We start from the raw sequence: 22144 nt of genomic DNA on the forward strand, positions 1-22144 counted from the left end.
AAAAAAAGTAAATAGTAATTGTTTACATAGATATATGAGTGTCTAAAAAGGAATACATCAAATTAAACACTAAGATTAGGAGAGGAGAGACGGAAGGGAACTAAGTTTTTATTTTACACTTTCATGTTGTTTGAATTTTTAAGACTGTACTTGTACATTTTTTGTATAAGTAAATGTGAACATTAGATCACTAGTAGTTTCAGAGGCTTTTCCGGTTGTCAGCTGATCTCTGGTGTTCTCTGTATTAGGTATGCAAGACTAAATACAGATATAAATTATATGGTGAGGTAGATATGAGAATTGCAAGTATAATATGCACCCAATTTCTCATTTTTGGATCCATTAAAACAGCTTCATTGTTCTCATTTATTGGCTTTAAAAGTAGATGTTAAAATGATAACTCTGTCGTCTGTACTACATCTTTTATATATTTGGTAGTACACAATACAACAGTATTTTATTTAAGACTTTAAAGTAGAAAACCAGTAAAATAGAAGTTAACTACTAATTTTATACAAACGGTTTATGATAAGCAGGATGGGAGTTTTTGGTTTAATTTGTAATTTTTAATACAAAGTCACCCAAGGTGTCTACTTCTCCTGGGAGCAAATTATTTCACGGAGTCCACTGTGTCATCACAACAGTCTTCTCTGCTTGGAGAGTTAGTCTGGACGAGGAAGTACCATCATAATGTCCTCTAGCAGTGGTTCTTTAGTTTATGGAAATTGCTTGATCTTACTAGAATTTCACAAGTTATCTTGGTTCTATCTGCTCAGCCAAACAAGGAAGAAAAGTTCATGTTTTTGAAGTTTAAACTGAAAAAAAAACTCAGATAACGAAAAGGATCTGTTCGATAGTGCCTGATTGTTACCCTAGTATGCACCTAAGTTTCAAAAATGCATTTTTAAATTGCATACCACCCCACCTCAGAAACTTAGGGGCTCCCTGTATCAGTTGTAGCTTTGCAGTCAGTCAGCTCCAGAGGTAATGTTAAAATAAACTTGACATTTCGTGGTGCTCTTAAGGTCTGTGTGTGACAGTGTGCAGGGGGAGAAAATCAAGGCTTGAAAGCAAAGGAACAACATGTAGTCATCTTCCCAAAGGAACAAAAGTAATGGGCTGATTCTCCCCAGCTTTCTGAAGAACAGTGCCGGCAGTGAATGTTTGTGTGTATGAAGCACCATCTGTAATCTTGGCAGGAAGGGGAAGATGTGAGTAATTTGGGGACTCAGAATCTTTTTTCCCTTCCCTTCATCCCCTCTGATGTCCAGGATCTTCCCCAGAGTCTCAGGAAATGTAGCGTCCCTCCTGTTTACCTTCCAGTAAAGCCCCTGTTCTCTCAGCTTCCCTTTTGGGTTTATCATAACCCAGTGAGCTGACCCTGGAGCCTTATACCAAGTGGCTGTTCAGTCAGTTGGAGCTTGTGGTTTAGAAAGATCAACCACATGGCCCATCATGGTTATGTGTCCTAACAACTGATGATGTTTTTTGTCTGTCTTTCAAATGTCTTTAGACACTTTAATATAGTCTTCCACATGCAAATAGTAAGAGATTCAGCGGGATAGAATTTTTAAAACAAATCAGCATCTCTTGGCCCCACTGGAATACACCTGGACCAGTCTGAAGCTCAGTGGTGAAAGCTGAGTCCCTTATGTGGACTTAAGTGGAAATGGTCAAGATCACAGACATGAGAAATGGCAGGGAGCAAAGCCTCCATGTAGGTCCTTTGCAGTCTCCTCCTGGAAAACAAACAAACAAATGGTGAAAGCAAGCACTGAAGCTCCTTGTCAGGACTCATTCAAAGTAATTTAATTTAGGAGAAACCTTGTAGGGTTTTTTTTTTTCACCCCTCAACCAAAATTTTCCTCTTATTTTAGGATTTTGGAGATTTTAATGCAGACGGGAGAAGAGTGTCTTTCCATTTCTTCTTTCTTACAGTTATGTAAAGCTTCCCTTGAATAATCAGCTGTTCTTTCCAGCTGCCACAAATAAATTGGTCTTTGGAATGCTTAGTGGAGTCCTTGAGAGTAAGGAATCCGTTATGTTTGGGTTTTGGATCTTGCCAGTGGTTTTGTTTTGTTTGCTTTAAACAGATGTAAAACGATATTGAAATTTTTGTTGATTTATTTTCTGTTGTGTTAGCAGCTTCTGAGTACTTTTGTGGTAGGTTGTTTCTATTGGTTAAAAAAATAAACAAGTAGGAAACATAAGAGTTTAGAATGTGTGTGATGGTTGGGTTTTGCTTTAGATTTTATCCAGAAGGGCAGCTCTCTAGATACATAGTTTTCTCACATTTAGAATTCATTGCTTATATGCGATAATAAAATACACATCACTGCCTTTTATTAAAAAAAAAAAAAGTTTTGGAGTTCTTGTTGTGGCTCGGCAGGTTAAGAACCCAACTAGTATCCATGAGGATACAGGTTCAATCCCTGACCTCTCTCAGTGGGTTAAGGATCTGGCGTTGCCACAAGCTAGGTTGCAGATGTGACTTGGATCCCAAGTTGCTGTGGGTGTAATGTAGGCCGTCAGCTACAGCTCCGATTCAGCCCCTAGCCTGGGAACTTCCATGTGCCACAAGTGCAGCCCAAAAAATGAAAAAAAAAAAAAGTTTGATTAAGGAACAGGAAGGTGAAAGAAGCACCTAAGCAATGAAATCAATTCTTACTTAAACACAGCACTTTCATTTCTTTTTTATTTGTTCATTTACCAGTGTTAGGAAAATTGCTGTTAGGTGAACATTTCAGCTAAGATGATGTGGCTCTTTTTTGTGGCTTTCCTCTTGTGCTGTACATCAGCATTGTGGTTATTACACCAAATACCAAGAGCATCTTACCTTTTGTATCTAGGCTCTGTCAGGCCAGAACAGGCAGTGTCTCACACGCCCCAAAGAATTTAAACACGAAGTTGCAAAATTATTTTGGAGCATGTGTTTCTAAATTGTTGGTATTTAAATTTTGTTTTGTTTTGTTTTTTGTTTTGTTTGAGTTTTCTTGGTTAGATTTGGCATGGTAGGAAGAAGCTGCACCTTTCTATCCTTAAAGTTAAAAAATTCCTTCAACCTGTATCCTTAAGAAGGGTCAGGGAGTTTTTCTCAGATAGATTTTGCTGCTCAGTTCTATATGTAATTGGCAGAGTAGTCAGAACTTTTCAGCATATTCCTCCTGGATTGAAGCATTGGAAGAGCCCTTCAGATCCCCAACAGCAACTCAAGAAGGTGAATCCTGGAGTTCCCCCTGTGGTACAGTGGGATAAGACTCCGACTGCAGCAGCTCGTGTTCCATATGCTGTGTATGTGGCAAAAAAAAAAAAAAAAAAAAAAGTGAATCCTTCCTTAGCAAGCAATCGTGAATATTCATGCCATTCTGTAATTTCATTTCAATTTGGTATGGCCACTCCTCTTACTCTTCTATAAAGCTGATTTCCTTAAGCTAGTCTCCCCAATGGGTTGTTTAGTTTTTCTGCTGAAAGAGAAAGCGTGTGTAGTATATAACAGTTCACCAAAGATCTGGTGGTAGGGGTTTAAAAAAATGCAGCAACAAATAGATGATAGCTTCCAGTCATGTGGATTTTCCTTCATATTCTTTTGTTTGATGCCTCCTTGTAGCAAGAAAAGAAGTTGAAGGCTGGGGTTTATGCTTTTAAGTTCAGAGGAGTCTAATTAAGGATCAGCTCTGTTCCCATAAACCACTGTGCCGAGACCTTTTTGAAGAAGTTTGAAAAATGAAAGCATATTGCTTACTGCTATTAGGAAATAGTTTTGAAAAATAAAAGGAGACCAAATAAATCTTTGATCTCCCTAACAACACTGTATGGTTTGTGGCAGAGAGCTTGAAAGTGTATTAGATTTGTCTTTGGTCCATGTGTTCTTGGTAATTGTCTGTTTTCAACAGAGGTTTTAACCTCATGGCTGATGTTAGTGGGGCCAAAGCTTCTAAATCGCCCATGCACACCACTAAAACTATTGCCATGAACTGAGTCCAGGACAGCTTGGTAACAAGTTGTGTGTTTTTCAGGTAGGTACTTGAGTATGTTAAGCAGACGTCCATGTAGACTATTTATCTCTAAGACTTGTGATCATGTCATAGAATATATTAAAATCTCAGCTGGGTTGTGTGGGTTTGGGGCCATGTGTCAGTTAACTGAAGAAGTGGATTTGTGTGAAAAGTTGTTTACCAGAAGTACATTTTAAATATTAGTTCTGCTTTTATGATTCATCAATTAGAGTTGTCTTTTAAATCTCAAACACTGGCCTGAGAACTTGAATATTGCTAGAGTCTGTTTAAAAGTGATGGCAACCTTCCCTCAGAAATTGCCATTGCTTAATTCTCTGTAGCATGGTGGAACTGATGGGGAGGAAAGAAACAGGAAGAATGCAACTTGGAAACAAGTTCTGTCTATAGTTGGTCACTTTTGTAGATCAGAATTCGTGCAAGTTCTCTAGGAAATCCACATCCACACTGTGTTACCCATTGCTGTCTAAAATGTTGATTTTCCTTACAGCAAAGGAGAAAAATGCTCTTTTGTAACTGGAATATAAGACAATAAAATCTAATTGAAAATTGTTTTAAATTTATCACAAATGTGATTAATCGATTAAGGATAAGGAAATCCAAAGAACTTTGAAGGAATTAGGATCTAGGTTTTAAAAAGAACATACTAATACAAAGTAGTACATGGATAATATATAACCACCACTTAGGTACCCATTATTCAAAACAAAAAAATGACTAACATTTTGTCATATTGCTGTAGATTTTTTCAGTTTTGAAGAAATAAACCATTATAGTTAAGTTTGAATTCCCGTTTCCCTTTGTAATCCCTTCCTCTTCCTTCCTCCCCAAGAAAAACACTGTCATGCATTCAGTGTATATGTAGCCTGTGTTTTATAACTATCTCATATATAAACAGGTTATTTTAGTTTACATAAGTGGTACCATAGAGTATATCTCATTCTATAACTTACTTTATTCTCCTCAACGTCGTATTTGGGGGATTCAGGCAGGACATTGAAACAGATTCGTCCAGGTTACTGACTTCTCTTTTATAGTGTTTCATTTTAGGAATGTATCAAAACTGTTCCACTGCTAAGTCATTTGGGCTATTTTCCACTTTTGTGAGTTACAAACAGTACCACAGGGAACATCCTTATGTACTTGAATCACCAAGCTATATACCAAGAAATTACTAATTCTTGAAGTGAGAACATTTTCAGCTTCATCAAGGTGTTACCAAATTACTCTCCAAAGTGAAGGTGCCAGTTTCTAGATTCATCAGCAGATGATGAGAGCTGCTGTGCCACCATATCCTCTCCAGCACCTAGAACTGGCAGGCTTTTATTTTGGCCATTCTGGTTGGTATCAGTTTGCATTTCTCTAATTTCTAGGGTGGTTGAGCACCATATTGTGTGTTTTGTGAGTTGCCTGTTCATGGTCTTTGTACCACTTTTCTGTTGGGTTCTTCATCTGTTTCTTACTGTTTAATGAAGAGTTTTAAACATTCCTGAGATAGTGTTATTGGGCGTGGTACTACGGTTAATTCCATTTCAAAATGTGTGGTTTTCTTTGTCCTTGATATGAGCTCATTAGTTTTCCTCATCTACTTATATTGCCTGTGTTTCAAAGAGTATTTTGTTTAAGTAAAATGGAGTGAAACAAGAGGTTCTCCTAAAGGTACCTAAGCAGCGTTCTGAGAGAAGGTGATTAAAGGGGTGTATTTAAAGGGATTAAAGACAATGTATGTGAAAGACAGAGGGAAAAGAAGGGGAGGGAGAGTTCCTGTCATGGCCCAGCGGTTAATGAACCCAACTAGCATCCATGAGGATAAGGGTTCGATCCCTGGCCTTGCTCAGTGGGTTAAGGATCCAGCGTTGCTGTGAGCTGTGGTGTAGGTCACAGACGTAGCTCGGATCCTGCATTGCTGTGGCTGAGACATAGGCCAGTGGCTACAGCTCTGATTGGACCCCTAGCCTGGGAACCTTCATATGCCTCAAGTGCAGCCCTAAAAAAACCAAAAAGGCCAAAAAAAAGGGGGGGGGGGAGGGGAGGTGAGAAACCTGTGCATGAGAAAGAGGCGATGGATAAACAAGACTGCTACGTGGTCCCAGGCATTAGTGTAGCAGGGGAGGGGAGGAGAGGCACGTATCCTTAGTAAGGATAGTGGTGCCGATGGGGAAGCACATTCTCTCTTACTAGAAAATGAATACAGATGTGGCCTCAACGACTTTGTTATGCTTCTTGCTGTGGGTCCAGCAGCTTGGAGCTGCCCTGTTCACCCCTCTCTATTCTTTAGACATTTAGTGACTATTATGGGCCTGAGGCTGGAAATAGAGATGTAAAGTTTAAAAAGACAAATTAGATTCCCTCCAGTAATTTTCTGTCCAGAGGAAGAGTGTGGCCATTTCAGTAGAGTATCGTGATGGAGGCAGGCATGGGATACCAGAAGTGCAGAGGTAGGGAGTCAGAGAAGACATCATAGAGCCGAGTCTGCCAGCCCAGTCAAGGAGGGCAGAGAGGGAAGGGCTCAGGTGCAGGCAGCGGCGTGTTCAGAGCTTGGAGGTGTGACAGAACATGGCAAGGGGTTAGAAACATACGCAATACCTGACAGGCCACATGAAGCTAAGTGAGAAGTTGGAGCTTGATACTAAAGATGAAGGGAAGCCATTAAAGAGTTTCTGGGAATGAAAGGCAAAAAAGTTGTAATACAAATCATTAAGGACAAATGCTTCAGCCTCCTTGACTCTTTCCGGAAGACTGTTGGTTAGTGTGGCTTAAAGTCTTTAGTCTCTAGTTCACTAGAGTCTAGACCCTGGAACATGAGTTCTGTTGCATTATGTGCGGAAGGGCATAAAGGCATTGAGTTTGGGGGTAGGTGGTGTGGTTTCAAGAATCGTGTGGGTTTCTGTTTGCAAATTGCAATTCTGCTTTTTTCCTCTTGAGCAGTTAAGACGATTTCTTTGTCAAATTTTATCCTTATTTCCAAGTAGCAGAGAACTAGACAAATTAATGAGGTCCAGTGGTTTCTGGTTCTTAAGAAAAATATCCTCAAAATGTTCCCCTTTGCTGATTAGAATGAGTCACTCCTCAAGGGTCTCTTTCTGCAAAGGCTTCCTAGTGCCCAGAAAGGGATGTTGGTGAGAAACTCTGGCATTAACATTCAGTGATATATAACCTTTTCATAACTGCTGGCTTCTAGAATAGTTTCACGACTTATATGGAAACGGTCATGATCACAAACGGTGGAAATTACAAGGAGCCTAGCATCCATGTAACTCCCTTACCGTGTACTCCTGGAGAGGAAAACAGTGGGAGCAAGAATAGAGTTGTGACTGAGATAACACCTTCCAGGTTTTTTCCTCTTGAGATTCCCTGAATGAGCTTTTCCCAGGAGAGTCTCTCATGCTGCTATTGGTAAATGAACTTGGATGTCTCTTCTGATTGATTAATATCAGGAAAATGACCAGACAGTGATGTTGGCAAGAGAGGAACCCTGATATGCCCAGGAGTGGGAGTGAAAGACCAAGACCCAGAATAGTTTCACTCCGCCCCACTTCCAGACAAAAGTGGAATTGCTCCTGATCGCCACTTTTATGGCAATAGCATTAGCCAGGATCCCTCCAGTTGGCCTATTGATTACTTAGTCCCTCTCTAACCATGCCCTGAAGGATGGTCTGTCCTAGTGATAATTTATATGACTAAGAAATTGAAAACTCTTCTGCAACATGAACCTTATAGAACAATCCAGTGGATTTACTTCAAAAAAGTATCTTTCTTCAGGAGATGAAGCATAAGGAAGGAGTCTTGTAGAATCACAGAGGAAGGGAGCCTGTGGAGAAATGTGGTCCTTGCTTTCATTTTATGGATGAGAGAACTGAGGCCTGTAGAGAAGGAACTTGCATAGAGTCACATTAACTAGTTAAGAGAGCCAGGACCTAAACCCCATTTATTGTGACAGCTGTTATTCTCATTCTCCTTTAGTGTTAATAAGTTGGTATTTGATATACTGTAATCAAGGTTGTGTCAGGGTGCTTGTCTTTTGGATTAAATAGACATAAGATCTAAAACAGACATTTGAATAGGTGGCATGAGCCAGGCCCTGTGCTGGAGATGTCATTGAAGATTCAGCAGTAGGTAAAGGGACCCTACCCTGGAGGAGCACCCAGTGGAGGAGAAAACCGAAAGATGACCCAACCCATTGTAACTGGTGTGTTAGGAAAAGACCTGTGAACCAAGTAAGCATTGAGGAAGGAATGGGAAAAAAAGCTTTGGGGTCTGGGGTTCTGGCAGTCTCCATTCTAGTATCCTGTAGCCCATACCTCTGAGCCAGCAGAGCATTGTGGCTCATGATTAGTGGGTTGCCATAGGCAGGGCCTGTGGTGCTTCCTGAATAAACGTGTGAAATGTTGTGTGGATGGTGTCTGTCCGATTTTCTCAGGGAGCCTTTCCCTGGAGGCGCTCTTTCATGGGGTGTCCCCACAGGCAGCTCTTTTATTTGTTTCTTCTTCACCTCTGGCCTCCTGACATAGTTGTTTTATGACATCATAGCAGCAGTATGAGCTGACCACAGCCCTTTGGAGGCACAGAGGGCTGGGCTTTTACATCAGTGGCCCTTGTGGACCAAGAAATGATAAATAGAGTTGAGATAAAAATTGTGTCCTTGGTGTATTGTGGGCTCTGCTTCATCTTTTGGGGAAATCTCTGCTTCATCTTTCAGGAAGTCTCCCACTTTCTCTTGACTCAGGGTTCCCAGAGGTGCTTTGGGGTAGTTCTGATGATATTTCTTCAGAGGCTCTTGACTCAGGGTGCTGAGTTGCAAAAAGCTCAGAGTAGTTAGGATCCCAAGTTGAACTACATAAACAGGCAGATTTTCATAATCATACTCTACTTTTGACAGAGTCATACAAATTTCACAACCCCTTTTAAGGTGGATGTTGTTATTGTGTATATATGTCAGTGCCCATATGTGTATGTATAAATACTTATCATTTGTGTATTATTTGTGCCTTAGACTTACCTACCGATGACAAACACTTTCACTTTTAGTTTTGGTAGCCTTTCAGCTTCCTGCCCAAGAAGTTCCAGATGTCTAGTTTTCATTAATCGGAAATCACATCTGCTCTGTTTCTCCTCCAAATGACATCTCATGCCTGCTTCCTGAAAGAGGCCTCAGACTGTAATTTCAGTTAGTCACATTCACACATGCAAGTGGCTTCACCTGGAAGTCCAAAGGTTGCTGTGGCGGGGGAAGATCAGACTCTGGGATCTGTTTGCTGGGTATTAATGTCACCATGGATTTTGCCCTCCTTTCAGATTGCAGTGCTTTTGTCCATAAAGGCTGTCGAGAAAGTCTCACCTCCTGTGCAAAGGTCAAAATGAAGGTAAGACATTTCTGGCTAAACCAATAAAATCCTCAGACCTGGGGTAACTCGAGGTTGTAGTTTTTGTTTAATTATTTGGTGCCATTTGAGACCAAAATAACCAAAAATGACTTTTCTTTTCTTGATGAACACATATGGGAATTTGCAGCTTTTGGAAGGTAAAATACTTTGAGAATTTCTCCACATTAATAATGTACACATTTCTCTGTGATGTTAATCTGTGTCACTGTTGAAGTGGCTTTCTTCTCAACCATGTCTGCACACCTGCTCTGTTATTAGGAGCCTGGCTTCCTCCTCGAGGACTGTGTGGGCAGCAGGTGGAAACTGGGGGGCTCTGGCAGGCTGGTGGTCTGGGGAGTGTCAAGGGTAAAGGAGCCTGTCAGGCACCACTTTACTCCGCAGGTTCCTGTGGATGGCTCTGATCACATGACAAGAGTGGGGAGTGTATGGTGTACGTGCTCTGAGTATGCAGGCCATGTGGTAACATGCACTGCATGTCAAGAGGCCCTTAAAGAGTGTGGGAGTAGGGGCAGGTGGACATTTAGATGGCCTCTGTGGTTTTCAGCATTGTAGTTACTCATAAATGTCATTTTGTTCCTTGTCAGAAGAGTAGTCTCCAGCTGTGTCTGTATAGATGCTCAGCATACTGTGTGCTTCACCAGTAACCAAATACATTTCTCTAGTGCAGTGGTCTCAAACTTGAATGTGCATCAGAATCACCATGGACACTTGTTAGAAAATGACACTGGGCCCCACATCCAGAGGTTCAGATTCTGGGTAGGGGTGAAATTCCTAGATGATGCTGATGCTTCTCATGATGCTGATGCTGATGATGCTTAGAGAAGTATTGAACTAGTGTAAAGATGACAGACTTCTATACCTGGACCTCATTCGGCCCATGGACATGGGTCTTGTTTGGCTCGTGGCATGTTTTTTTTCTCATTTGAATAGTATATTTATTGAAAAAGCAGATTTCGCATCAATTTGGATTTCTGATTTCTCCTGAAAATTCAAATGGAAGCTCTCACAGGCCTGATGTTTCCCCTTACCCAGCATTCCCAATTCCCACATTGTGGTTTATGGTGTGTTTTTGGTTTGTTTATTTGTTTGTTTTAATGGCAACACCCAGGGCATATGGAAGTTCCCCTTCTAGGGGCTAATCAAACCCATGTCTCCTCAGCGATCTGAGCCACTGGAGTAGGATTCTTTTTTTTTTTTTTTTTTTTTTTTTTTGGTCTTTTTGCCTTTTCTAGGGCCGCTCTCGCAGCATATATGGAGGTTCCCAGGCTAGGGGTCTAATCGGAGCTGTAGCTGCCGGCCTGCACCACAGCAACACAGGATCCAAGCCGCGTCTACAACCTACACCACAGCTCACAGCAAGGCCAGGGATCAAACCTGCAACCTAATGGTTCCTAGTCAGATTCGTTAACCACTGAGCCATGACGGGAACTCCTGGAGTAGGATTCTTAACCTGCTGCGCCACAGTGGGAACTCTGCCCTTTTCTTTTTTTTTTTTTTTTTTTTTTCCATGGTGCTTATCACCTTCTCAGGGCTTATCTAACAGTATTTACTACATTTACTTTTTATGATCTGTACCTTCCCCCAACTAGAAACTTGCCAAGCCATGTGAAGTCAGGAATGTTTGATCCACAGACAGATTCTTAAGCACCTAGAACAGTCCTTAAATGTTGAAGAGAGGATGGCAAGTGATAATCAGCTGTAGCTGAAGATGTACTGGTCCTGGATTGCCACTTCCTTCCGCCTCTAACTTGCCAGTATCATTCATTACCTGCCTGACTCCATAGGCATTTGAGTTTGTGATCTCTAATAAGGCAGTAGTTATTTGTGAATGTGCTATAGAGAAGGATCATGTAGCATATCCCAATAAGAGATTATATCCTAAAAGGGGGAGTTTCACTTTAAATTGAGCCTTTTTCACTAGTGATTTGTCTCAGACTAATTGCTTCAACCTATAATTTCTCACACAGTGTCTCTGTTCCAGGCTACAGCAAAAGTCTTAAAATTAGCACTTTACATGAAAATTATTTAACACTTTATAAGTGCAGTCATCAGAGAAACAGAAGCGAAAAAGGCACAGATGCTGCTCATAAGGAACCAGCATTCTGGTGGGAACAATGGACATGCAGACAGTGACCGTAAATAAAGAAAAACCTAGGTTAGGGGTGTGCAGAGGATCTGAGGGGGTGCCAGTCATTGTCTCCAGTGAGGAGAAAAAAGACGCTGACGGTGGAGGGAGGTGTTACCTTGAAATAGAAGAATGCCAGGCCTGTGAAGGTGAGAAAGGAGAGACAGCATTTGCAGGTCACAGTGCTTGGCAGGTTCAGAGGGAGCTGTGGCTGGGACTTAGGAGGCTGAGGACCTTTGGCAGGAACAAAGCAGGACAGTAGGAGCAACAGGCTTTCTTCCTACTCTAGCCTCTTGAAACGTGACTGAAGAGAAATTGTGAATGAAATCTTTCTTTTTCTTTCAGCAGCCCAAAGGGTGCCTTCAAGCACATGACACGTCATCACTACCCACAGTCATCATGAGAAACAAGTGTAAGTAGCTCAGCCCACTTCTCTTAATTCCTTTTTGCCTCTGGTTCAAGGCTTTAAACATACTTTTGTAGTACTCGCTTATTATTCTTAAGATTTAAATACCTATTTTGGGATAAAGTAGGGAAGGCTGCAGATTCATTGACCAAAAAGCTTGACATTCCACCATCAGACTCTCTTGGAAAGTGCTAGAATAATGTGTGTTAGCTTAAAAGGCAGCTCCTTAGCCCTGTGTTGTTTAGGCAAGTGACCCCTGTGTGTCTCTAACTTCCTCTTCCACGAGTGGACAATAAACTTGATTTTAGTGCCCTCGCAATTGCATCAAATAAGACCTTGCTTATTTATTAAACTTCTTGATAAACTAAGTTGTATAAACAGTTCTTTTTTTTTTTTTTTCAAGGACTTCAAGTGGTACACAAAATTGAGTTGGTCACACTCTCCCATTCACATTTTCACCAGTCTGCACAAGGCTTCTCTGTGGTTTCACTTAATACTTTCCCCTTTTCACTCTCTGTTCCCTACCTCTTTTCTTTCCCCTCTTAGCACCCACTGCAGGATATGTAATGTAAATCTCTCCAATCTGCCATATCTTTAGACATTTATATACCTCCGAAAATATCTTACTGTTTTATGTGTTTAATTTAAATTAGATAATATGCTTATCCATTCTACTGGTCTTTTTTTTTTTTTTTTTTTTTTTTTTCACCCCACTCAGTGTGGTTTTGAGAACTTTACATTAAGATGTAAACTTTTGTTTCAGGAGTTCCTGTCGTGGCACAGTGGTTAACGAATCCGACTAGGAACCATGAGGTTGCGGGTTCGGTCCCTGCCCTTGCTCAGTGGGTTAACGATCCGGTGTTGCCGTGAGCTGTGGTGTAGGTTGCAGACGCGGCTCGGATCCTGCGTTGCTGTGGCTGTGGCGTAGGCCAGTGGCTACAGCTCTGATTCGACCCCAGCCTGGGAACCTCCATATGCCACGGGAGCGGCCCAAAGAAATAGCAAAAAGACAAAAAAAAACTTTTGTTTCAGATTGTTACATGATCTTCTTCCATAAAAATATACTACATTTTAACTATTAGTTCCCCCAAAGAGAGATATCTTAAGTTGTTTCCAACTACTACCATAAATAATGCAGCAACAATATCACCTTAATTAGCTCTATGGGAACCCCTGTGAGACTTAACCCCAAGGCAGTGCTTTTCAAAGAGTAGTTCCTGGATCAATTACAAGTGCCAATTCTTGGGCCCTACCCGGACCTACTGCATCAGAGATTCCAGAGGTGGAGCCTGGTGGGGTGAGCCTGACTGCTCTGAGAGCTTGCAGACGGCTCCAGAACGGCCATATCATCTGTGCTGCTGCCAGGAGGGTGTGGAAGTCTGGTTATTATCCACAGGTTAATGACATGCAGGTTACTAGAAGAGTTTTTAACCAGACTGTCACCCGATTAACCAGTGATCCAACCCATTCCGATACCTTTTACAAGTCTAATCTTCCTTAACCTTTTTTTGTTCTGTGATGTCATCCCTTATTTCAGGAAGTTGTTTTCTTTCAAATCAGATAAAACAACAGCTTTCCAAAAAAATACCTGTTAGGTTACCTCCGACCCCCACATGTATTCCTGTTCCTGTTTTACCCCACTGAGGCAGCATACTTGGTAAGAGTATAGATGGTGGATTCAACTTGTGTGGGTTGGAGTCCTAGCACCCCACTTAACAGCTGCTTGACCTGGGACATTTACGAAATCCCCTGTACCTCGTTTTGCTGTACCGTGAAAGGGTGGTGAAAGCATCAGCAGGTGGTAGTGGAGCTGTGATGAGATCATGCCTGTGAAGCACTTAGGCCTCCTTTGCTGTTGGCACCATTACCGTCACCATCACAGTTAAGGATACTGAGGTTCAGGGACAGTAGGCAGCTTCCCTGAGTGGAGTGGGATGGTTTCAAACGAGGAAAAGCTGGTATTTTCACAGACACACACCCCGAGGCTGCCTTTTGGATACAAGTTGTTCTTTATAATTTTCAGGGCTCTGCATGACATGACTTTGTTCTGCTTCTCCTGCTGTTTCACTGATTCCTTATATTTATCCTCTACCTGCTTCTTAGAATGTCCTCTTTTCGGAGTTCCCGTCGTGGCGCAGTGGTTAACGAATACGACTAGGAACCATGAGGTTGCGGGTTCGGTCCCTGCCCTTGCTCAGTGGGTTAACGATCCGGCATTGCCGTGAGCTGTGGTGTAGGTGGCAGACGCGGCTCGGATCCCGCGTTGCTGTGGCTCTCAGTGGTTAACGAATCCGACTAGGAACCATGAGGTTGCGGGTTCGGTCCCTGCCCTTGCTCAGTGGGTTAACGATCCGGCGTTGCCGTGAGCTGTGGTGTAGGTTGCAGACGCGGCTCGGATCCCGCGTTGCTGTGGCTCTGGCGTAGGCCGGTGGCTACAGCTCCGATTCAACCCCTAGCCTGGGAACCTCCATATGCCGAGTGAGCGGCCCAAGAAATAGCAACAACAACAACAAAAAGACAAAAGACAAAAAAAAAAAAAAAAAAAAAAGAATGTCCTCTTTTCCACATCCTTACTGTTCTTCAGGAGCCAGTGTTTCTTCCTCCATCAGACTTGATCCGCTCACTGGCTTCCCTCGCGAGACACCGAGGGAGTGCTCCAGGCCCTTGACTGCTTGGGCACATTTTCTTCGCCACTTCTCTGTTGGGGCAGGACCCACACATCTAGTTCCTGTGTGCTTCCTGAGGGAAGGGTCTGGCCATGTTGTAATATAGCATGTTTCTGGTGTTTATTATATCACCTTCTTCCAAACAGGATTTTCAGTTGGAAATTAACGATTTTATTAATTAGGTCAGAAACATCCTGTAATACTGTGAGGCTATAACAGCTGCCTTGTTCTTATTTCCTTCAGCTCCTGATGCTCCTGGGGATGGGTGGATAATGCAGCTCATGTCTGGGGCAGAAGCTCAGTTGCCAAGGAAAAATAATGTTACCCAGATGCCCGTGTGACTACTTTAGCATAAAATTAAGAGTTCCAGTTTCCTCTGTGGTCACATTCAAGAGAAATATGTAGTATGAGGACCAATCGCTAAAGGAATGGGTCAAAATCTGTGTCCTCAAACATTGTGCAGTCAGATCACCTGGGGCCCTGGTAAAATGTGTAGTAGACTCCCAGGCCTCGCCCCCACAGGACGAGGAGGCCTGGGAATTTGCACAGTTAACAAAGCCCAGCAGGGGTTCTTAGTAGCAACTGCCAGTATCACTGGCCTCACTCGTCTGTCTCCCAGGTTCCTTTTATCCCTTTATCTTTCAGTCTTCTTTCTCTTATCTTAGTTTAAATATATGATACTTTGACACAATTCTTTATCCTTAATGCCTAAGTTCCATCATACCCCTCAGGCAACCACTTTATATTTATCTTGAAGTTTCCATATTAAAATCAAGCAAATACCAATGTGAATTATTAACTTCTTTAAAACATAAAAAAGACTGTTGTGTACTTTGTGTGAATTTTTTTTTTCACTTAATGTATTATCCTGCAGATCTGTGTCAGTTCATGGAGAGTGTCTTCATTTTTGTTTTTAAAGCTTCATAGTATTCAGATGTAGCATGTACCATAATTCCTTTTTTTTTTTCCCCCTTTTTTTCGCTATTTTTAGGGCCATACCCGCAGCATATGGAGGTTCCCAGGCTACGGGTGAAATCAGAGCTGTAGGTGCTGGCCTGCGCCACAGCCACAGCAATGCAGGATCTGAGCCTTGTCTGCAACCTACACCACAGCTCACGGCAACACCGGATCCTTAACCCACTGAGCAAGGCCAGGGATCAAACCCGCAATCTCATGGGTCCTAGTTGGATTCATTTCCAGTACGCCACAATGGGAGCTCATAATTTCTTAACTGACCGTCTTTTGATACTCAGTTTGTATAATTTCCAATCTTTTGCTTTTACCAAACTTTGCATTGAATAACTTTGGACATTTGTCATTTCAAACATAAACAACTTAAGCTTGGCAGAGTAAACATATCCTAAAATGGAATTGCTGGATCAAAAGGGATAGGCATTTAACGATTTCAGTAGCTTTTGCCAGATTGTCCTCGGGAGAGTTTTCGTACCCATTACACTCCCAGGGTACGTCTCTTTTAGAGCAGTTTGCTTCTCTTTGGCGTTTGTCTGGGGAGTTGGCACTGGTGGGCACGGATAGCTGAATCTTCACTTGATGTCCTCTCTTCCTTTACAGCCTCCCAGCCCAAGGAGCGCCCTCGGTCTGCCGTCCTTCTGGCCGACGAAACCACTTCAGCCCCTGTGTTTGCTAATAGACGGTCCCAGCAGAGTGTCTCGCTCTCCAAGAGTGTCTCCATACAGAACATTGCTGGGTATGCGGGGATGTAAAGATAGCACAGTTGACATCTAGGTGACAAGAGCATAGTGATTATACTATGAAGAGATTTTTTTTTTAGAAAAGCATAACTTCATGAGGAGGTGCAGAGCTAAGCGATACAGATGCGTGGAATGAGGGTTCCATTTTCATGCACCATCATCACCGTTTTGTAACAAAGATCCCCTATAAACATCATTTTCAGGCCAGTTGTCCCCCACTTTTTTGTTCATAATCAGCCCTGCTTTTAAAGAAACTACATTCTAGAAGGATGCTTTTTAGATCAAAGTTAAAAGTGGGAATAGGATAAAAGATGATTTAATTCTGAATTTTTAGTTGGCAACCATTTATATCTTAAGATGTCTCATTTTTCTGTTGGTTGGATGAACCTGGGCAGGAAGAGGGGCATAGTTTTGTTTTTTTTACTGTTTTCTGTCCTTAACTCCTAAGTCATGGGAATGACTGACGGGCTGGTATTACAGTAGTTTCCAGTCACTCATTTGCACTGAGTTCCTTTTGTGGTCCCTATAGAAGTTGCCGTGACCCCTGACTATTCAGGCCTCGGCTGTCTGTGGTTAGCACAGGGCTGATTATGATGTTGTTGGCTGTTTGGGGTAAGATGCCTGCCTTCCCATCAAGCAAAGAAGTCATCTCAAATGTAGGACTCAAAACATTTCTTGCAGCTCTCTTAACCTAAGCTGGAGGAAAATTCCCATCTGAAGGATGCAAATCTGCTTTTGGCTGTATTTCCTAACCTCTGTGCTGGCTAATGTTCCTTCCTCCTTTAAAAACAAACAAAAAAAAATTTCAGGTATTTTTATATTGTTTTTGTCTTTGTTTTGTAATTATCCAAAGGCCTTTTTTCAAAGTTATGTTATCAAAATTTGTTTATTATGACTTTTAAAAGTTGGCCTTAAATAAAATTTAGTTCTAAATGTTTCTGGCTTAGTTTTGTGTCATACCACAAACGTTTACTGGGTGCCTAATGTAAGGTCTTAAGATCCTCATTTAAGGCCACAAACCATGGCTCATCAGAATGTATTTGACAGTGTTTCTTTTTTTTTTGTCCCCAGAGTTGGCAATGATGAGAACATATCAAACACCTGGAAATTCCTGTCTCATTCAACAGACTCACTAAATAAAATCAGCAAGGTCAATGAGTCAACAGAGTCCCTTACTGATGAGGGTAAGAGGAAGTTATGGCCTGTATCACATGCCTCTGAGACACGGTACCATTACCTAGAATGCAAGTGCTAATAGAATAATGAATGACTCCTGCCTCTTCCTTACTCATGTAAAGATTCTCTAAATTGTCTGTAAAGAAGTGCCTTATAAAGAGTTGGTAAACCAGCTGTTAGATAGCTCTCCACTGAAGAATGTGTGTCGTTGATTTTAATGTGGTCAGACTCTGGTACAATTGCTTTTTCTTCACCTAGACTCTGGTACCCTTTGAGTTCTAGCTCTCAGCACAGTTGTAAGCCTGTTCAAACAAGTAAAGTCATCAGGACCCTTGCAGTTCCTACTTCACGATAGGAATCATGTCTTAATTGTGTTTGATTTATGTGCCATTTATGGTCCTTAACCAAAGTCTTGAATATAAAGTATGTCACGCCCAAACAGAAAATGGCATTCTTTTCTAATAGAATATTGGTTCATCCTTGTGTTAGTGCAGAGTGTTTGCATCTCATGAAATTATCACCCTGAGGAAAGTTCAGTATAGGTTTTTGAGAGATCACAGATCCAAAATTCTGATGTTGATCTTTTGGTATTTTGAGGAGTAGGGACAGACATGAACGAAGGACAACTAATGGGAGACTTTGAGATTGAGGCCAAACAGCTGGAAGCAGAGTCCTGGAGTCAAATTGTGGACAGCAAGTTTCTGAAACAGCAAAAGAAAGATGTGGTCAAACGGCAAGAAGTGATTTATGGTGAGACTTCATTTGTTCTGCTAGTATGTGATTTGCATTATTTGCATTGTTTATCAGGCGATTTATTGGGCTGTGGAAAGTTGATTTTCCAGTATGTAGCCTAAGATTTTCTTTTAAAACTTTGAGGTATAAAGACTTGATATTTTTTCTTTAATTTTATTGAACATCTTATTTAACATGAGTTCTCATTTATGCAACAGTCCTAGAAAAAGATCTCTTGTGACAGTACAGTTTACTTCCTCAGCTACAGTAGAAACTAGACTAAACAAGTCATTTCTGAGAAATAAGAACACAGTAAATTATGAAAGGTCTTGAATCCAAGGAAGACCACTTTGGAAACTGGCATTTAAGAGTGATAGAGTCCAAAATGCCTGTCAGAAAGTAGTGTGAAGTCCCATGAAAAATAGAGAAGTCAAATGAAAACACTTCAGGGAGGAGACAGCTGTTGATCCAGTTTTAAAGTTTAAATTGGGTTCTAAGTAGCCTTAGGACAAAATGGGGTTCCCAGTAGCAACAGACACACTCTGAAGGAGCATCCTCAAGGAAGAAAGCGTTCTGGACTGTAAGCTTTGTCCCTCCTCCAGAGCTGCTGCAGACAGAGTTCCACCACCTCCGCACACTCAAGATCATGAGCGACGTGTACAGCCGGGGCATGATGGCCGACCTGCTCTTCGAGCAGCAGATGGTGGAGAAGCTGTTCCCCTGTTTGGATGAGCTGATCAGTATCCACAGCCAGTTCTTCCAGAGACTCCTGGAGCGGAAAAAGGACTCTCTGGTGGATAAAAGTGAAAAGAACTTTCTCATCAAGAGGATTGGGGATGTGCTTGTGCACCAGGTGAGCAGTAGGTGGGATCTCGGGTACTTCTCTCACGCACTGGGGGGCCCCATAACTGCGCATTCACATCCCAGCTCTGCTGCTTAGGATCTCTGTAAGCTGAGGCAAGTTTTTCAGTCTCGCTAATCCTCAGTTCCCTTTTCTTTATTTAGGACAGTAGATTGTCTCTTTTAATGCTATTTTAAAAGTTAAAAGATAATGTATATATACAGCACCCAGCATGCAGGGTAGATACCCAGTATAAGTCCATTTTTCTTCCTCAGAGGCTGTACCAACATCAGAGATACTATATAGTTTAAGAAATCAAAATAGTCCCAACTTTTCCCTATTGCATCAAATCAAATGGAACTCATTTATCTAAAAGCCACCTGAGGAGTTCCCATTATGGTTCAACAGGTTAAGTACCCGACTGGTATCCATGAGGATGCAGGTTTGATCCCTGCCTTCGCTCGGTCAGTTACAGACTTGGTGTTGCTTCAAGCTGTGGCGTAGGTCACAGATGTGTCTCGGCAGCTGCAGGTCCAATTTGACCCCTAGCCCGGGAATTTCCGTATGCTGCAGGTGCAGCCCTAAAAAGAAAAATAGAATAAAAAATAAAAATTACCTGCGCCATAAAAATTGACTAAGAAATTGTCTATAAAATAATTCATAAAATGTCTTTTGCCAGCATTTTCATCAAGGTGTGATATGGTTTCCATCCCACATCAAAAGCAATTTGCTAAAAATTGTGATACTTTCAAGATGTATATGTCATAGGCAGTTTCTAATGTTTCATGTTAAAACATTCTTTTTGAAAAAATAACATTGCTAGTGTAACCTTAGCAGACAGAGGGTCATAACATCCATCTGACTAGCTCTTTTTTCACCAGCAAATCTCTGCCTCACTGCAGAAGCAGGAATGACTTATTTGCTGACATTTGCCTGTGAATTGGAAATGTTGTCCTTTCCTCATAACCTCCTCACTTCATTAATTCATTGGTACACTCACTCATTCATTTTTCACATATTTGCTGGGCGTTTACTCAATACCATGTGGAACCACAAAGGTCAATATAGTTTAGGCCTCTGCCACGTAGAACTCTTGTTCTAGGAGTAAAAATAGCCATGCTACAAAATAAATGCAGATGCAGTGTGGTGCAAGCTTTCACACTAATGGTCAGGGCCTCATAGAGGGAGCAGTCAACTCTGCCAGTGAGGACCTTTCCTCCCAGACTCTTCCCCTCCTGTCCTTTTCCACATCTCTCCCTCTGCCTCCGCCCCCACCCTGCCTTCAGACCTGCAGGGTGCCCCCTCTGACCTTGTAGCTCCTTGTGTTTGTGCACATCCTCTAGTCAGATCTTTGTTGGTGGGATTCATGTCTTAGCCCCATGCTGTCCATTTGTTGGCTGTGAGTGACAGCACTGGAATCACCCTGTTAGGGCACTTGCTTTGTGATGGGAGCAGATCACTTAAAACCCCTCTGCCTCAGCCTCTCTGTTGGTAAAGGGGAAAAGGAAAGGCTGCCTTGAACATTGTTTCAGACTTGGGGTAAGGATCAGTCACCGTTGCCTCCAGAGATTATTGGCACGGTGGAAATCGAGGCTTATTTACTGTGTGTCAGATGGACCACATACAGAAGCTCAGCATTTATCCTAAAGCAAACGTAGTTTCAGATGAACTGCTGAGATTGCACACATTTGGGAATGGTTTAAGGGCCATGCAGAATTATTCAGCGGCTAGCCTGAGGTAAGTTGGATAAATAGATCTCTAAGTATATTGACAGCTATTTCTGATGTCTTCCTAACTTACCATGGTGAAATTTTTAAAACTGATGTGTCATGAAAGACTTCTAGTGAGTCTCCTTGTTTTCTTACTATATTTATAACAAATGGAAGTTAGAACATCCTTTCATTTCTTATGTACACAGTATTTAGATATTTCTGTGTTTATTAGTTTTTAAATATATTGATGGCCTTATTGAAATGTAATTTGTATACATGGTTTTGTGTGGATATACATGTTTATGTCTAGGAGTGGAATTGCTGGGTCGTATAGTAACTCCAAATTGAGCTTTTTGAAGAACTGCCAGACTGTGTTTCAGAGTGTCTGCACCATTTTAATCTTTTGGGGGAATTATGAGGAAGCTCTCTAGAGATTTACAAATAGACTGGAAACCTTGTACAGGATGGTAGTAGGAATTATAATGCTGAGTTGCGGCATAACCTCTGTTCTCTCTCCTCTGCAGTTTTCAGGAGAGAATGCAGAACGCTTAAAGAAGACATACGGCAAGTTTTGTGGGCAGCACAACCAGTCTGTAAACTACTTCAAAGATCTTTATACCAAGGATAAGCGTTTTCAGGCCTTCGTGAAGGTATTGATTTGAATCATGAGAATCCCTGTCGTTGTCCAGGGCATTGTGTCTCTGTGAGCTTTAGAGCCTCCTTCCCCACATGCTTCCTTCCTGACAGTTGGTTTACTCCCTTGCAGAAGAAGATGAGCAGTTCCGTCGTACGGCGGCTCGGCATCCCAGAGTGCATATTGCTTGTGACCCAGCGGATCACCAAATACCCGGTTTTGTTCCAAAGAATATTGCAGTGTACCAAAGGTGAGGGTTGTTGTGTTGTGTTGTTGTTGTTGTTTTAAGGGCTGCACCTGCAGCGTATGGCAGTTACCAGGCTAGGGGGTTCAGTTGAAGCTGAAGCTGCTGGCCTACGCCATACCCACAGCAACTCTAGATCTAAGCCACATCTGCGACCTACACTATAGCTCACAGCAATGCTGGATCTTTAACCTACATTGAGCGAGGCCAGAAATCAAACCCCATCCTCATGGATACCAGTTGGCTTTGTTTCCACTGAACCACAACAGGAACTCCATGGGTGGCTCTTTTGACTCAGTCTTACTTGCCAATGGACTGTTTTCCTGTGTGTCCAACAGCTCTAAGGACCCCATAGACAAACTCTTTCATGTCTAAGAGGTCTAAAAGAGATTGTTGTACCTTAAAAACCATTTTCTTGAATGAAAATGCGAAATGTTATGTCACCAGACTTGTGGTAAATGATAGCAAGAAGGGAAGGAACCACTTAGTGATTCCATCA

General features: G+C 41.9%; 2 protein-coding genes across 51 annotated transcripts in view; one reads left to right on the forward strand and one right to left on the reverse strand.

The window, feature by feature from the left end:
- The window catches only part of KLHL25 (kelch like family member 25), a 665168-nt gene that overhangs the window by 550711 nt on the left and 92313 nt on the right, over nt 1-22144 (reverse strand). The window lies entirely within an intron of this gene.
- Nucleotides 1-22144, forward strand: part of AKAP13 (A-kinase anchoring protein 13) — a 333498-nt gene that overhangs the window by 288349 nt on the left and 23005 nt on the right. For 19 of the 50 annotated variants that reach the window (XM_084969374.1, XM_084969377.1, XM_084969382.1 and 16 more), the window contains 8 exons: nt 9309-9376; nt 11868-11934; nt 16167-16302; nt 17378-17490; nt 18080-18232; nt 18817-19067; nt 21292-21417; nt 21534-21651. In XM_084969374.1, the coding sequence (XP_084825500.1) occupies nt 9309-9376; nt 11868-11934; nt 16167-16302; nt 17378-17490; nt 18080-18232; nt 18817-19067; nt 21292-21417; nt 21534-21651 (1032 nt within the window). The remainder of the gene's footprint in view (nt 1-9308; nt 9377-11867; nt 11935-16166; nt 16303-17377; nt 17491-18079; nt 18233-18816; nt 19068-21291; nt 21418-21533; nt 21652-22144) is intronic. The other 31 variants (XM_084969378.1, XM_084969380.1, XM_084969384.1 and 28 more) reach the window with 2 other exon arrangements.

The sequence above is a fragment of the Sus scrofa genome, chromosome 7 (genome assembly GCF_054392235.1).
Source record: "Sus scrofa isolate SSC_HxYL_T2T_F1_AM1 chromosome 7, Sscrofa_HxYL_maternal_Yorkshire_Landrace_v2.0, whole genome shotgun sequence".
In the NCBI taxonomy this organism is placed as follows: Eukaryota; Metazoa; Chordata; class Mammalia; order Artiodactyla; family Suidae; genus Sus; species Sus scrofa.